Source organism: Columba livia, chromosome 7 (assembly GCF_036013475.1).
Source record: "Columba livia isolate bColLiv1 breed racing homer chromosome 7, bColLiv1.pat.W.v2, whole genome shotgun sequence".
Taxonomy (NCBI): Eukaryota; Metazoa; Chordata; class Aves; order Columbiformes; family Columbidae; genus Columba; species Columba livia.
The window spans coordinates 9,328,227-9,345,299 of NC_088608.1; the positions used below are offsets into that span (position 1 = coordinate 9,328,227).

The 17,073-nt window shown below is 37.6% G+C and overlaps 1 protein-coding gene across 3 annotated transcripts in view; it reads right to left on the reverse strand.

The window, feature by feature from the left end:
• Positions 1 to 1,490: 1,490 nt before the first annotated feature.
• CCDC93 (coiled-coil domain containing 93) overlaps positions 1,491 to 17,073 on the reverse strand; it is a 60,841-nt gene continuing 45,258 nt past the window's right edge. For 2 of the 3 annotated variants that reach the window (XM_065070394.1, XM_065070393.1), the window contains exons 13-23: positions 16,605 to 16,667; positions 16,350 to 16,423; positions 15,711 to 15,792; positions 14,435 to 14,506; positions 13,255 to 13,326; positions 12,900 to 13,008; positions 9,812 to 9,894; positions 6,942 to 6,979; positions 5,553 to 5,637; positions 4,031 to 4,144; positions 1,491 to 2,659 (exon numbers count right to left, since the gene is read on the reverse strand). In XM_065070394.1, coding sequence (XP_064926466.1) covers positions 2,606 to 2,659; positions 4,031 to 4,144; positions 5,553 to 5,637; positions 6,942 to 6,979; positions 9,812 to 9,894; positions 12,900 to 13,008; positions 13,255 to 13,326; positions 14,435 to 14,506; positions 15,711 to 15,792; positions 16,350 to 16,423; positions 16,605 to 16,667 — 846 coding nt within the window. In that variant the 3' untranslated portion in view covers positions 1,491 to 2,605. Of the gene's footprint in view, positions 2,660 to 4,030; positions 4,145 to 5,552; positions 5,661 to 6,941; positions 6,980 to 9,811; positions 9,895 to 12,899; positions 13,009 to 13,254; positions 13,327 to 14,434; positions 14,507 to 15,710; positions 15,793 to 16,349; positions 16,424 to 16,604; positions 16,668 to 17,073 lie in introns of all 3 variants that reach the window. The other variant, XR_010473976.1, reaches the window with a different exon arrangement.

The window sequence follows — 17,073 nt, forward strand, 5'->3', positions numbered from 1 at the left end:
CGTTGGCTGTTGGCAGAAGTGTCTCTTTCATTTTGATTCCTCCCCAAGTATGAGAAGCAGGGGTGCCCCCAACATACGCACCCCGTGACAGAAAGGAACCGCCGATGTCACTTTTTCCGTACCTCTCCAGCTTCTTTCCTCTCACTTTCACACTGGGATCTGAAAGCAAAGACACTGTCTGGCTGGCCTGCATTTCCATCTATTGTAGAAAGAAATGGCCTCGTTACAGGTAATTATAATCTGGACACTGATTTATTCTCTGTGAGCAGTAACTGGATCTTCAGAAGTCCCAGGTTTATATCTTAATCAAAAATCAGTAGCTCCTGGCCAGAGAAATGGCTCTAATGTTTTTATGTTCCATGTTGAAGTTTCCAGGTTACTGTGTTCACAACAGGTAAGCATGAAGTTTAACGTTATACTGAACAAATAATAACATCACTTATTCTACACGTGACATCATTACTTACCCTACCTAGGAGATTTTGTGTGATTCTAAAGCAATATTGATGAAAACCATAAAACACAAATTGAAATGTCCATTCATGTTATTTAAAAAAATAATACTTCTAAAAAGAAGTGCATGGTATGCAAATATATCACAGCTTGAATTCACAAACAGGTTACCCTGGTGCCAAAGTTAAATTATCCAATTTACAAATTAAAAAGAGAATTATCATTTTTATAGGGGACAAAGTCTATATACATAAATAATGTCTCCTAATATCACAGGTGACTAGAGAAAGTCTGCAAGTAGCACTCACTGAAAATTTCCTTCTTTGAAGGTACTTGGAACAGAATTTTGCCTTCATTATTTCAGGAGCTCCAGGAAGACTGACTTTTTGAACACATACAGGAGGAGCAGCCTGTATCTGTTCAGTCACTAACTAATGTGACAGATTAAGGTACAAACCAGCTCAGCATAAAGATTTTGTTTCTGTTTGTACTGAAGGAACGGGAAGAGCATTTCAGGTGGTCACAAACCCATTTACGTCTCATTTATGGGAAGGGAGATCCCACTGAACCTACAGCACCACAGGTCTGGTTGCTCACTGCATCTTACCTGGACAGAACGTCAACAATCCCCGTACGCAGGCTTAACAAATGCATATACTTCTCCTTTTTCAATGCTACAGAGTCTGCGTAAATTCACATGCTAATATCAAACATTCAAAAGGAGTGGAATCTGGTATTGTGGGTTGATGAACTTGTGCAGTATCCACTGAGAATTCTGTATCTTAAGTAGATGCCTATGGAAGACAAACACAACCTTCCATGGATCTCCTTTGCATGTACCAGGTTTGATAGTTTGTGCCAAATACCAAAACACCAAGCTTACCAAAAGCAGCAAGAGAAAACGTTACCGTTTGCTACATGACACACACAAACATCCTTGTGAATGAATATTGACACAATGCATCTTTAAAATACACTCACAATTCAAACGCTCCTAAAGCAAGTGCCACCTTAAAAACACAATAGCAGAAGGTCACTGGATTCCAAACATTCTTTATTTTGTATTCGCTGCCATAGAAAGTAATGGATCAGCACTGGCATCAGCGTTATGAGGAAAAAAGAACCTGGTTTTTCTTCTCCTGAAGATGTGATGTACATTAAGAAGTCAGTCCAAAATCCTGATGTTAAGTACAAAAAGAAACTGTTTGAATTATAAAATACTGTATATACAGATATAAAAATGTTTCAGAAAGTGTTCAACAAAGTTTCTTAACTCCCAAGGGCAAATCCTCAGCAGGATAAATAGGATGTTGTCTTCAAAGGTGAGCATCAGTTCATTTGAGCCGAATGTCTGAAACTTTTTCCTCCCATATTACAGGTGACACAGACTTTGATTTTCATCCCAGCCAGGGATAACATGATGGTCCTAGTGACAAAGGTGTTTTTTCCTGAAACTATTAACAAGCATACTCTCTCTATATAAAAATGAAATTTCGAAGAAATTTATACAGCAGCTAGACTTTATAAAAATATAGATTTATAATTTTACATGAAGAATTATCCAAGGTAAGTTTCCTTTTCCTTCTCTCTTAACCATTAGAAATTAATTTTTATCCTTTGAAACCTTATCTAAGTCTAGAGTGTAAATTAAAATAATGTGCAGTTACTAGATAATGATGAGAGTTTCAAGAATCTCACTGTGGTGGGCATTTTTGGCCGAAATTAACAAACCACTGCATTCTGCAGTGCTCATGTCATGGTACTGGACATATTAGACAGTACATACCTATTTATTCCAGAATTCCGACCTAATTCAGTGTTAAAACCCAAATAATAAGCATCCTCATTGTCCTTACTGTGGGCAAAAAACCAAACCCCAATAAATAAAATTAGACAATATTCTATTTTGCTGTACTGCGTTAACTCTTTACTGTGTACTGGAGGCAATAATGAATAATACAGCCATGTGTTGAAGGAATGTAAAACTGAATACATACTGGAAAGGAACAGGCTTTTACAGCTGTGTGTATATATTTTTATATATATCTATCTATATATATATATCTACATTGCAGTTATAAATGTCACCTCACAAAAGAGATTCAAGGGACTGAACAATCATCTGTGAACTTCACCAGCTGGCCTTCTTTCTTCAGGAAGAACTGGCTTTCAGCTTGGACAGCAGTATTTCGTTCTTACGGCATTCCTGTTAACAGATACAGGTAAGGATGTAGTTGCTCTTAACTCTACTAGTTATATCTGCACATCAGCAAAACCAAACCCTTTTATTCTGAAAGACTTCCAAAATCCAAAGTACAGGGTGTTTCAAAGAGATGGTCCCAATTTGAAATACTATTATCTCTGCAACCACAACCTGCCCATTAATGAAACTCTTACAGCCTGTACAGCAGGTGGAGGGAACGTAGAGCATTTATAAAAAGGTCACTAAATCTCAATAAATCATTAAACTGTTTGTAAATTTTTGCGTAATTGTAACATGCTGGGTCCATGTTTTTGAAACACCCTGTAGTCTGGGGTGAGTGATGAGCTGAAGATCCATCCATAATGTTATTCCAATGGCAATATTCATTAAACTGTATGACATTCAAGCCAAAGAGAATGCTGATTGACCATTCATCTAACGTTGTTACAAGTGGCTAGAGCAAATCCACCTTTTTGCTCATATATTGAATACATCTGAAACTGAGATTACTTTTAGGTGATCTGGAACTCCACAAGACTGCTTGCAAAAAAGTCAGTGTTCATGGAACAACTCTAAGTCAAGAAATATATTTACCTAAGTATATACCACCGGTTTTCAACACCACAACCACGACATGATTTATTTTTAAGGACAGCAAGGCTGAGTAGAAGTTCCCTCCCAAGACAGTGAAATAAAAAATGGCTTATTTATGCTTAAAAAAAAAAAATATTCTACCTAACTTCTGCAACAAGGACACAAAATTCTGGATGTCAGAAAAGTAGCTGAACAGTCCCTGTCCCTCTCCCAAAGTACATTGTCTGAAACAGGAAGGAACTGTCTCAGAACAAAACAGGACAAATTACAGAAAGATGTTTTTCCTCAGTCATCCAAAGCCAAATGACAGTTTTGCCTTGCAGAACTACTTTGTCATTCATTATCACAGAAACAATAATCAACAGAATTCCATTACGATGAAAAGCTCAGGAAAGGCTGAATCAATGAAGTGTTCAACAGTGATTTCACAGTGCTTAGAAAACAAGGCTGATTCCTAAAGGTATTTTTAACTACTGGCACTGGATTCCCTCCCTTATTCACACACATTTCCACAACCCTCTTTGCTCTAACACCTATCTGCTCACAGATCTTCAAGAGAAACCTAAATACACAGCTTGCTGAGTAACAAATTCATCCTTCCCCTGTTCCATGGAGGGGTGCTGGTCTATCAGCAAGAAAAGTTTTCAGAATCCAAATTCAGAGTTCAAGAATCATGTGGCAATAACCACCAAGAGACAACGCGAACACGGTGCATGCACAAGTCAAGCCAAAAGGGGTCACTGAATATTTGCCAGTTTATGTTAGCAAAAATGTTCTTACCTCTTTAAATTCTTTCACTGTTTTGAAGTAAAGCCGTTGTTTCTCTAGAAGTTCTAAGTATTCATCATTCAACTGATCTCTCCGCATTTTGTTTTCTTGCTTCTTCTTTTCCATCTGTTGGTATACAGGAAAGAGAGGAGATCATACACTGCATAAGGAATACACACAGATGCATATGCTGTATAAGGAACAACTACCTAATATAGACAATGGGAGACAGATGCTTCATAAACGATACCCCTGGCTTGTGCTTTAAATATGATGAACATTTAGGCCAGCTCTTAAAAAAAATTAAAAAGCTAATGCTGAAGTCTCAGTACCAGTGGCACTATAGGTAGCATTCAGAATTAAACTAAGGTTCACATTTCTGCCAGCCCAGAATCTTGCACTGAACAATCCTCCCTCAACGATTAAATTGAAATTAGTTAACAGCAAAAAAAAGTTTTTGATGCAAAACAGATCTTGATTTGGTTGTTCATGTTAATTGTATCAAACAGGGAGGGCAGGAGACATCTTTACCTTCCTGTGCAATGAATGCTGTACTTGCTCAAGACCCACCCATTAGAAATCTCTCTCCTCCTTGTGCCAAACATAGCTTAAGACCCTAAAAGCGAAGAGGATTGGCTCTCTATTCTAGAACAGACTGCCTTCCTCTCAGGGGTAGTTCTAATGAAGTTCTTCCAACACAGACAAATTTGCTGCTAGTCTAGAGGGTAAATTTTCCCTCCCTCCATCTGGTGCTATGGCACAACCACATCAAAAAAAACCCTGTTGTTCTTCTCTCCCCCAAAGTTATTTTTGCCTTCTCTCTGACAGGCTTTTGCCTCCTGAATTGTGACAGGGAAAACTGCAATCCCAAAAACTGCAAGAATCGACTAAAGCCCAAACAAGCAGGTACAACAGCAGAACTTGCTGCATTTCTAGAATTATGTATCAGCATTGATTTAATTGATTACGCCTAAAGGTAAAAAGCAGATCCCAGACTTTGCCTGAGTATGAAAACTGCTAACAAGGTACGTCTCCTTTACAAAGCCAGCTGCTCTCCAAATCATCAGGGAAACTCTCCTAACATAACTTAGTAGGTTTTTAAACTTATGTTTGACAAAGCAAAAGCATTACATGTGTTAATGCAGAAATGCTGGACCCTCTTCAGCAGCAGAAAGCAGCTTTTATCAGCTCCAGCTGCCTGAAACATGTCTGACTGTGCCCATGGAAGAATTTTCCTTGACATAGGTGACATACAGCTGCTTCAAGCATCTACATCACTACACTGCCAATAATGGAGCTAAGGGACATAAGCTTCCTGCCCAGAGAGAAGCATTATAATACCTCTGTTCTACTCTATTCATTAACACTTCAAGGGTGAGCAGTTTCTTATGGATGTGAAAATAAGTAATAAGCGTTAGTTGCTTGCTTAATTTGCACCTCCCGTAATGGATTTTTCCACGCACAGTTATTATCTAAGAGGCTTTTGTGAAATCATTCCCAGGTTCTAGCAAAGGATGTGAGAAGAGTCTCAGACCTTCATTCGATTCTGTTTGATGCCTTCTACAATCTGCTCCATCTGCCGTAAAAACTGCTCACGAGAACCAGAAGATGCCATTGCTCTGGAAAGGAAAAAAGACAACAACTGACAGGGATGTGGGACAACGTGCCTTATCTACAGTTGTCTTGCATATTTACCCACATTGGCTAGTGGTCTATGTAAAAACTGATTTCGGGTAACAGCACAGCTCTTCAGCTGGTATAAATTATCAAAGAGATGGGAACAGAGATTACGGAGCTCATCACAAGTGTTCTCCCTATCGGTTCAAGCTGCTCCTTTCTCTCACGTGTTGTGCAGAAATAAATGGCTATTAACTAACCAAAGGCACAAACTTTTAAGAAAAGCAGCTGTTGGGAATATTAAGAAGGTGAATAGAGGACTCACAGATCAGTAAATATTTAAAAAAAATAATTTTGTGCCCTAAAAGGGAAAGCCCAGAAGTAATTTTAGACTTGTATCTTGAAAAGATTAAGAAAAATAAAACAGAGAAGATATAACCCCTCCCTCAAGAACACCCACCCAACAACAACCAATCCAAACCCCAGCTGTCAATTACAGCATTGGTTTCTACTGACTGGACAGAATCCAAAAGATCTCATCACTGAGCAAAACAGATCTACAGTCCCTGCCATGAAGGAAAACATCTGAAACTCCTTTTATTTTACTTAAAAGTTTTGGATATCACAGGACACAAGTGTATAAAAGAGATAAGTAATTACTCTGAAAAAACCCGGAAGCTTGTAATTTCACAACAGAATTATAACTGGAATAATTGTATAAAACTGTTAAACTGCCATCTCCTCCTCCCATGACTCTAATGAATTGTACTGCTCTGACAAAAATTCATACTGGAGCTTTTTTTGTGAAGTCAAAAAAAACAGAGAAAAAAACCCTGCTGGCTGCATCACAGACTGATATTTGATCTCCAGCTTCCAAGGGAACCATGATTTTACCTAAAGAATTCACACTTCCATCAAAACCTTTAAAAACAGGGTTAGTCTTTAATAAACATGTCTGAAATACGTCAGAGTCTAATGTTTTATACATAATGTAATAGCCACAACTTCACAAAATGGAGAAAACTATTTAAATTAATGCCAGGAAAATTATGACTGAATGATTTCTTTCCACAACGACAACTGAAGAGCCAGATATTAAAAACGTATGTTGGCTATAAAAGTTTGGTAATTCTAAGCCTTTGATTTCCCAAACATTGGCTTAAACAGAATTAATAAACTACTTTATAAAAACATTTTATGTTAAGAAAAAGGTTTTTTTAGATTCTATAGCTCATGCCCATTCCCATTTTTCCAACCAACCATGTTACTTATTTAAACTATCAAGAGAAAAATGACCATTACTTACTGATGAAAGTTGTCGTAAATGGAATTCAGTAAGTTAACCTGTGAATTAGGGAAAGAAAATATACATTTATCCTTTCTGGTGTGAGCTTTCACAGCAAATAAAATTAAATTCAAGTTAAAAATATGACTGTATAGATATTGCCCTGACAAACAGTCAGCTGTGTGAAAATCAGCATAAACTTTCTTTTGGAGAGAAACCATGATCCCTCTGTATTATTATAGTAAAATCTGTGCCAGCAAATGAGCCACAGAAAGGAGAACCAAGTCTTGGACCACAGCTGAGATTTTTAATGTTATGGATGCCCAGTTACACCACTGATAATTTTGCAGCGTGATGACTTCCCAAACTAAAGCGATGAAGTAAACCGGCGCATACATCTGTTCAACATGTGTTGAAACCTGATATAAAAGGAACTTCCAAAAGTATTCATCCAGCATTCAACAGCAATGACGCACAAGTGTATCTTGTAGCCATGTCAGGTTTGCATAATTAGTCTTACTTGTAGTGATAAAGTAGAACAGTTTCACTTTGGTATATCCCTGACCATGCTTACAAGCCAGACAGGATTGCAAATGAAGAAACATCCTTAAAAAAACACCCCGCCATACAAAAACCAAAACCCCAGCAATAACTCCCCACTGCCCAACAAAAAAACCCAGATTTTATTACCACTACTGAAGATACAAGTTTTGAAGTATTAGCAGCATAGCTCTGTCAAGGAGCTGCAACCTAGCTCATCAGCCTAAGCAAAACATTGCATAATGAAAAGAAGAAAAATACAACCCTTCCCCCCTCCCAAAAAAAAACCAGCAACAAAAAGACAACAACAAACACACAAATTTTTCTCTGAGACTGGAACTAGTATCTCCATCCAGTGCTGTGAAGCAATGCAGGAGCAGCAAGGGAATTCCTGCCCTGCTTGTTTTTATTGTACCGGTGAGTTTTACAGGTTCCCCCAACAGCCACGCATCATTGCCCACTTTGCTGATAGGTATTTTACAGGCTGTTAAAAGATGAACTTCTAAAAAGTCCAAAATGGCACTTCACGTACATGGCTTCTATTATGAGTTACTAACATTGCACTGAATCAAAACAGAAATGGAAATGTATAACAACATCACAGGAATATTTTTTTGCTCTTGGTATAAACTGCCCATACTAATTAAACTATATACTGAATATTTTCTGTGTAACCACCTTTGATTTTTTTTTTTTTTTATTGCTTTTGACATATTGCTGAGAAGACTAAAATTCACCAAGTAGCAATTAATGTGATTCTCTCTCTTGGCTTTGAATACTTCTTGCAAGTCTCCTGTGGTTAAACCTTCCAAGCAGTTCCTCCTTTTGATGAATATTTGAAAGCGTTCTGCACTAAACAGACCTGAGCGTTGCAAACACAATCACCTGCCCCCCTGCTCCAGAAAGCTAAACTGCTAAGTTCCTTAAGAATTCCTGTTACTTAGAGGAAAGAGATTTTTGCACGACCCATCAATATTTGCTGAGCCCACATCCTTGCCTCAACATACTTCCAATAAGCATGTGTTTAAGGACTTAATTATACTTTATACCACAACACATTCATGCAATGAAAAGAAGTACTGCACAACTGTTGCATAGTAAGAGTACTGATGTGTTACATTACCAACAGTAAAATCAGTGTATAAACCCTAAAAATCAAAGACACCATGAAAATAATGAGTTTAAAATCATTTTAAAAGTGAATCTTTAAAAAAATATTATTAAATCTATCAAACATATGCACAGAGGCCTTTCATGTCAGAACTATCATCTTTATAGCCAGAATTCCACTGTATAACAATTCCTGCTCTTGTTATTTTAAAGTAATTATGCTCAGTGTATTTTATAAAAGGGTTTATTTGGGGTGAAGAAAAGAAAAAGGAGGGGGGTGGGGCAAGAAAAAGCATAAGCATATTCCAGAAGTCTTTGTGAGGCACAGATGCCAAAGGCATCTTTTGTATGTTACTTAACAATATTTACTTGCCGAAACCTTGGTTCTAATATTAAAAGCAACACAAGGAAACCTCAACTGTTTTATCTATTTAACAAAGTTAAGACTGCATCAGAACACATTCAGCCTCCTCTTTCTTGTGACTGACATCAAGATAAAAGAAACCCTTGATCAATTTATTTGCCTTTTAAAGTTATATCCACGGAAGTGAAGCTTGGAACCAAAAAGAAAACCAAAACCAAAAAACCACCCCAACCAAACCTGTAAAGCAGGTACTGAATTATATTGTCAAGAGTACTCCCAGTTCATACAACAATGCAATACATCTGCTGTCTATTCTGTCAGATGTTTGTTATGTGCCCATTTCAAAAACCATCTCTACGCTTTTCAAAATTGTTGGCTAGCCCTCAAAATAAGAAATAATTAAAAAAACACAACCAAACATGTACTGAACTCCAACCTAGGGGAGAACTTTAAGTTATATGAATTCCACAGGTGCTACTTAACGTAGTATTTTAAATCTGGCATATTGTTATCTGCAACCTGTTGTATTATATATTATGAATAAGGAAATAAAAACCAACGCTATAACCAGTAAAATAAATTGACCAAAAAGAGGGTAACTTGGTCCTGTGATACCAAGACAGAGATCTTTGCTAATCAAATGTTACTCATTTTGTGAACACAATCAGTAGTTTAAGCTGTACTAACACCAATTCTTTTACACCACGGACAATTTTGCCTTCAGCATTAGAACTATTCCTAGGAATCAACTGTTTAATATTTACTTACAAAGATTGTTAACTCTGCTGTGACATGACTGAATATGGTGAAAGCCAAGTAAAAACTCTATCTCCTCCACAGACTGAATATTTAGAGAACAGTAATAACATTTTCTTACCTCCTTTTCCAAATATACTTTCTTATCATCCAGTGTATTATAAAGAGTAAAGAACTGCTTCGTTTCTTTGTGAGTTGCTGAGACTGCAAACAAAAAAGGGTAGAATAATAAAAGAGCATGAGGTGAAATGGAATCTGTAAAAATACATCACAGGCTTTATACACTTTCCCCTATCAGTAACAGAACACGCGCTTTAATGCATTCTGGAAGAGTATTCCCTCTGCATGTAAATCTCCAGCAGGGTTTAGCGCGCTCTGGTTTTACGAGAACAACACAGCTCAGTGTTTAAATTAAGCCTCAGCTGCTGACAGTCCTTTATGTGAACATATGTTGGCACTATCAGCTGGGTTTCCTCACCGCTGTCTGTTCATCCTTCCTTCAGAAGCTTTATCCTCACACCACACAGATAATCTGATAGATTCCACTGCTTTTACTGTTTTAAAGCCTTTTTTCTCTTCTTGAATTTATATATGCTGATAGGATTAAATACTACTTTCTTTTCAAATAACACTTTCTGGTTTAGGTGATTATAGAAGACGTTGATCATAGCTCAGTGGGGAAGGCTCAGACATGCATTCCCTTTGGGCCCACAAGATGATGACCAATACTCAAATCTGCTAAGTGTTCATCTGTTCTTTAGTTCTTCAATGCCTAAGGAAACCTAAGATGCTTCAAAGAAGGAGTTCAACAGCAACAGACAATTGGTAAAAGTTATTATGGCTAACATATTAAGCACTGTCTAGCATCATGAACGTGGAAAAAAAAAAATGCACGGGTTAAAAAAGATAAACCTGAGTGAAATCATGCTCATTTTATTAAACTCTAAAGGCTAACATGTTTTCACCTTTAAACAAAACCTTTCCTGAACTGATACACTGGACTAAGCTTTTGAATGGAACCATTTACCAACAGCAGGACCTCCGTCATGACATCATTGAACATCCAAATTCTTAAAGAAATCCCATCTTTTGGTTTGTACAATCCTGTTCACCAGCTGAAGCCCAGAGGCAACCCACAGCTCAAAGTTAAATGTTAAAGTGACAGAATGCCAGCAGTGGCTACTTCTGCAGTAGTGAGATGTTTGGAACCGAAGAGCTTTCTCATCGCCACAGCATGACTAACACATGTTCCGCACGTGCTGTAGCCTCGAGAAATACACCGAGTACCAGGAGCCTGAAAGCACTGAGAAATTCAGGAAAGCCTGAGATAGGCTGTTCAATGTGTTCCACAAAGGTTTTCCAAATGCTGAAGTCAGGCTTCTTCCTGAAAAACTGCATGAACACAAGGATCACCAACAGGTTTACTTCAGGCGTCCTCTCTTAATTGGTGTGGTTTTTGCAGGACTGCTGCCAAATAGAAGAGGCTTTTCCCAAACCATTTCCTTCACATAGCTCTTCCCTTTCTTGCAGCACCTCTGGGAGTCACAGATCCTCTGTGAGTGAATTCCATATACCAAGTCAGAAGAAAACTTTTCAGGATTTCCACTGGGTTAGAAAGTTGTACCAGCTTACAGAGCCTTATTGGCACATGTAAGGTAAGACAGACAAAGAAAGAATAGGAGGAAGCAGCCAATTGACTCAGTGATTCTCTTGAAACCACAGCTTAAGGTTTTCAAGGTTCAGCTAGGTCAAAAACAAAGCAGGGAATATTGGAACTTAAAAGCATTCTATTACAGAATTACAGAATTGCTGAGGTTGGAAGGCATTGTTGAAGATTGTTTTGTCCGACACCCCTTAGATCAAAGTTCAAAAAAATCAGGTCTTGGCAACTCTGAAGATCATGTGAGTCCGACTAAATGAAAAGACTCTAAAAAATATCACAATTCACAGAAAGACTTGCTAGGGATTTTCAGCTCATTTTGCCAAAAGCTTAGCCTGTGCAATGTAGGTTCCTGGCCACGACTGAGCTGTGTGTTATCCTAAGACCCCTAAAATTCAAAGCATCTTAAATCTACCCCAAAGCTACACAAGTCTCTTTGACCATAATCTTTCTGTACTTCATACATAAATGAAGCCCCCATCTTCTGAGCAGGCAGATGCTCTGACCACAGATTATTTGTCCAAATTCATTTTGACATGACAGAGAAAATGATCTGTAGAAAACTGAATGCAAGACAACAAAGTTGTCTTTGTAGCTGGACTTGATTAAATAAACTGCATGGCACGTAAGAAGGAAAGGGGGAGAATGAAGTACTGGGTCTGTAGTCACTGCAAAGTCCGTCTGTTCCATGCACTGAGTCAGACAACACGTGCGGAACGTAGCACAGGACTGTGTCACTAGAGATGCTTCAACAGGGCAAGGGGTTTGAAGTTAAATAACAATTTTAGAACCACACAACCTTCAAGAGCTCAGTGCACATACATATTTAAAATGTAGAATATCTTGAAAACATTAGCTAGTTCTTGATAGAAAATTATTTCAGCTTATGCTAATACATAAGCTACATTAAACATACATTGATGAGTATACTGGTCTGCTATCAGTCTAATGGAACAACTGTAACATTTTATTCAGTTTGCATGTTCCATTCCATACCATCCATGCACAGCAAACAAGTCAACCGAGCACATTTCCTCATTTTATAACTTTGTATCATAAAAAAAAGTGAAAGACAGTTTGTACTCTGATCCTACGAAGATATTGCTATTTACAAATCAAAAATGAAAGAGAACAATCCCTTCAAGAAATTGCCTTTACTTTGTATTTTTTGACATAGTTTGGTTAATAAAAGCAAGGAAAGCACTCTAATGTTAACAGCAATAAATTAAACTCAAATTTACAGCAACCTCATTTGTAATTGGTGAATTAAGGACTTTATAAACACACTGGTCATTAACCTAAGTGACTGAACCTGTTGCAGACAAAACTTACTCCAGAGATCTTGTGCATTAAAGTTTCACCCTCAGGAAAATTCTTATAAGCAGCTTATAAAACCTTGAAAATAGGGTCTATAACATGAATACCAAAAGACCCTTAAAATACCACAAAATTAGTAAGTGCTGTTGTTACATGCCATATGCTTAAAATGCAACTGCCCTCCCTTCAGGGCTTTAGCCTTCAGCAGGATCGTCCTGCTTGATATACATACCCTGACTGTAAAGTTCAATAAATCTCTTCTGATACTGTGTTAGCTCAGCTCGGCTCGGGACTTCATCAATCTTGCGCTGTAAAATGGCTATTTCTCTGTTTCTTCGTGCCTGAATAGAAAGTTAGGAGGGGAGAAAAGAAAGCCTCTTCTTGTTCTCTTCTTAAAATGGATGAGGTCCCCCCCAGCAATATTTTGTTAGTAAATAATTAATTTTAAAAAGTGTTGGCTGAGGCTCAACTTTTTTTTTAACTGATTTGTGACAGATTTTTTTTTAAATTAGAACAATAAAAAAGTATTAGAAGTTACAAGGAAAACATCAATAATTTTGTACAAGAACATGTACAGAGTTACTCACCAATAACAGGCGGATCTTTTGAAGTTTCTCTTTCTCAGTTTTGTACTGTCGTTCTATAATCCTATTCGGCTCCTAGAATTTGAGAACCCAAAACAAGTGTGCATTACAGTAGCATCTGAGAGCTGCAGTGCAAAAATGCGCAGACTGGGTTTGTTTTCTATATTTGTCTGACTTCCATTTAATGGCTTCCAAAATAACACCACCACTTGCTGTTATTTTTTTTTTAATGATTCATAATCTGTATTAAAACCTGAAATCTTTGATTGTAAACAAGTGCATTTTGCTAGCTTTTAAGCCTTTGATATTTTCATTTTTAAGATTTGTCACTAGTTTTTCCTCTGCTTTACAACAGGCCCACTTTAAATGAAGATATGTAGCAGAAGATTATTTGTACTCCTTGTCTGAATGCTTATAGTTTGAGTCAGTGGTGGGGCTAAGGATAAACGTGGTCCAGGAGAAAACATAAACCCTCTGACACACATGCTAGATATCCTGAATTGTGGACTTTAAGATAATTCTTTCTTCTTTAAAAAATTAAGCTTTAGGTTTACATTTTAATTTTTTCATGCTGTGTTTAGGACAGAAGAATCATGGAACTTGTAATCCACCTCATTTCAGAGGCATAAATGTATCAAGTGCTTACTCACTGAAAATACATGTAACTCAAGCTTTTCCTTTTCTGTTCATTCATTATTCATTGCCATCAGTCTGGATACACTTGTGTCATAGCCTAACTTCTGACAGCTGCTCATGGCATGCAATGCACTGAGCCACTCAAAACTTGTGCTTTCATCCTTCAAATAAATTCAGTTTTGAGAAAAACACAACCAAACCAAACATGCTTTCTGAGGAAGACCTGGTTTTGTCAGAGGTATGCACTGCTCTTAACATCCAGAGATTCTTCTCCAGTACTACAAAGAAGTAAATAAAAGGCACAAAAGCAGCTATGAGTTAGCCCCATGGGCTCTGCAAGAATAATGAAGAACACTACAGCTATTTTCAGTTTGCTGTATTGCTATGTTTATTAGCCTGAACTGTGGCTTTACCAGTGTGGGAAAATAGAATGTTTCAGAGATTACAACAGATACCTTGATGCTTATGAGAATGCACCAAGTCAGAAGGACCTACAGCAGTATTTCAAAACACAAATTGAAAATAAAAACTAGATTTTTGTTATTACCTGTTCCTCCCCATTTTCTGCTGCCTCAGCTTTCAAGTTCTCAATATTTTGTTGAAGTCTCTCCATTTCTTCCTTTAAAAAAGAAAAAAAACAAAAAAAACACACTTTAAATTTGTAAGACTGAACAGCGTTCCCTGCTTAAGGGTAAGGCATCCGTTATTACTCATTACATAAAGCTGTCTGCTTTCAAATACAGGAAAAGATTTGTTTCTTACTTGCAAATAAGATTCAGCTAAGACAATCAATGAGTGACATGGAGAATTAAATTGAGGAAGCAAAGGAATATTACAACAGCAATAGCATGACATGGCACTGCAACAATGGCTTTTGTAAAAATGAACAAAATTACTTGCAAGTTAGTTTCCACTACAACCCTTTAGAGCTTTCCAAGGATTATGTATGGGAAGACGAGGTTCCTGTGCTCAGTTTCTGCCTCAGGGCACTGTTATTTCTTTTCGTTCTATTAAATCTCATCCATTATTGTTTAAACGGAAGAGAATGAAAACAATCTGCTCTGATCATATTTCTCAGCAGTCCATAAACACAGCAGTAAACCAGAGAGCAAAACATAGTAATTAAGCAGTAAAACTGAAACATGCTCTCCATACTGCAATAGCTTCATCTCAGTCTCATCCCTTATGGTGGTTGCTCCAAAGCTCATGGCCTTCAGGACCCCCCTATTTGGCACTGAACCCCTCCCCAGCTCACTGTTGGCTGCACTACCCAAGCACAGACAACCCATTTCAGACTGAACAGCACAGAAGCGGGTTCAGTACAGCCCAATCTCAACCTTACGTTTCAGTGCTCCCTAACAACCCAGCCCAAGTTGCTCTCAGCAGACTGGGAATGAGAAGAGCCATTGCTGTGAGCAGCACAGGGCTGATCTGGCATTCTGTGTCTAGGAACTGCCCTTTATTAAAGAGACCAGACACAACAGAACATTGACCATCACATTAATCCAGATGCTTTGGCAGCTTCCTTACAGCTCCCTGACTCAGGGCAGAGGACAAGGCCTGGTGGTCAATCCAGCTCTGACCTTCTTGGTCATCAACCTCGTTGCCAATATGATCCACTGCAGGTCTGGGCCACTGTCTGTAATTCTGCCACAAATCGTGCTTGTGGCAATATAAAATATAAACCCAGAAATACCAGTAAATGGGGGAGAAGGGAGACAGATGATGGACAGGGACAGATAACACAATGACAAATCAGGAACAATTATAATGCTTATTTACCAAATTTTACATGAATTCTTATATAAGAAACTAAAACTTACTCTACAGTGTGCTTTGAACTCTTGCTCCTGGCTTTTTAGGTTTTCATTCATGGCCACCAGTGCTCGCAGACTCTGTAATACGCTAAATTTGAAGATTCAGTAAACCACATTAGATTTTTAGTTCTAATTTAAACAGATGGAGAACTAAAAGACATTAGAAGAAGCTTAGTTCTAAATAAATTTCCAATAAAAACTGTGTAAATCGAAAAAAAAAAAGTATCACCACTGATATACCAAGCTCAAAATAAAAATGCAGTATTACACTGAGTACTTAGATGGTTCTTGTGATGTTCTGACTTCATTACGGTGAAAGTTTTGAGACAGCGTCCTATTTAATGTATGTGAGATGAAGTCTTAAATATGAATAAAACCAGGAAGGCCTCACCTACTTATCAAATGTGTCTAGGATCCTTCTTCTTTAAACACCTACAATTATTTTCAACTAGAGATTGATGTTTTTCATTCTGAGTACTATGCTAGAATTTTCCTGTCTTTGGAAAGCAAGCTGGAGGATTGTTTAATTTTTAAATTCTAGTTATTTGTTTAGATTGACAAAAAAAAAAAAAAGGAAACATTGTATGATTCATTTTAAACCCACAATTTTCCAGAATTTCAAAGATGACAAAGAAAGAAACTTACCTAGAATCTGCTTGGGATTCTATTGTTTCTAAGGCTGCCAATTCTTTGTCCAGTTTTTCACCGTAACTCTTAACCTAAGGGTTGCAATTAATAGTAAACTGAAATACACTTCCACACGTCAAATGATTCATTGTACTCAGCTTTCCCACACCACAGCATCAGGGAGTTGTCAAACACCTTCACCATTAAATACATCGCAAACTTCTCAAAAATGAATCAGTTGAACCAGTGCACAGAAAAACAAAGGAAGATTACCTCAGTTAATGTCTTTTTTGCTTCTGTACATTTTGCCTGCAGATCAGCACATTTGGCTTGCAACTATTATGAAAGAGAAAGAAAAGAGTCTGATTCTATATTCACACTAATTACACCTGTAATGAAGAAGAGCAATATTGGAGCTGTTAACATTGGTTGTCTACTAAACGACAGGTCAACCATCACAAACCCTGTCTGCTTGTCACCAACTCTCAGAGCATCTGATTGCAGGAACTCTGATTGAATATTTAATTAATAACAGCAAACATTTTCCACCTAACCTTCTAGATGTGTTAGGCCTCAGAATAAACAGCAGCTTTTACAAAATGCATGTCCACAGAACGGTAACTTATTGGACAGATCTCCACAAAATTGCTCAACGACGTTTAGTTTTGTTACACCAGCCTAGTTTCACTGCAGGCTCCAGAAGAGCCACATTTTGTGCTTCTCCAAATAAGTCAGTGTGACC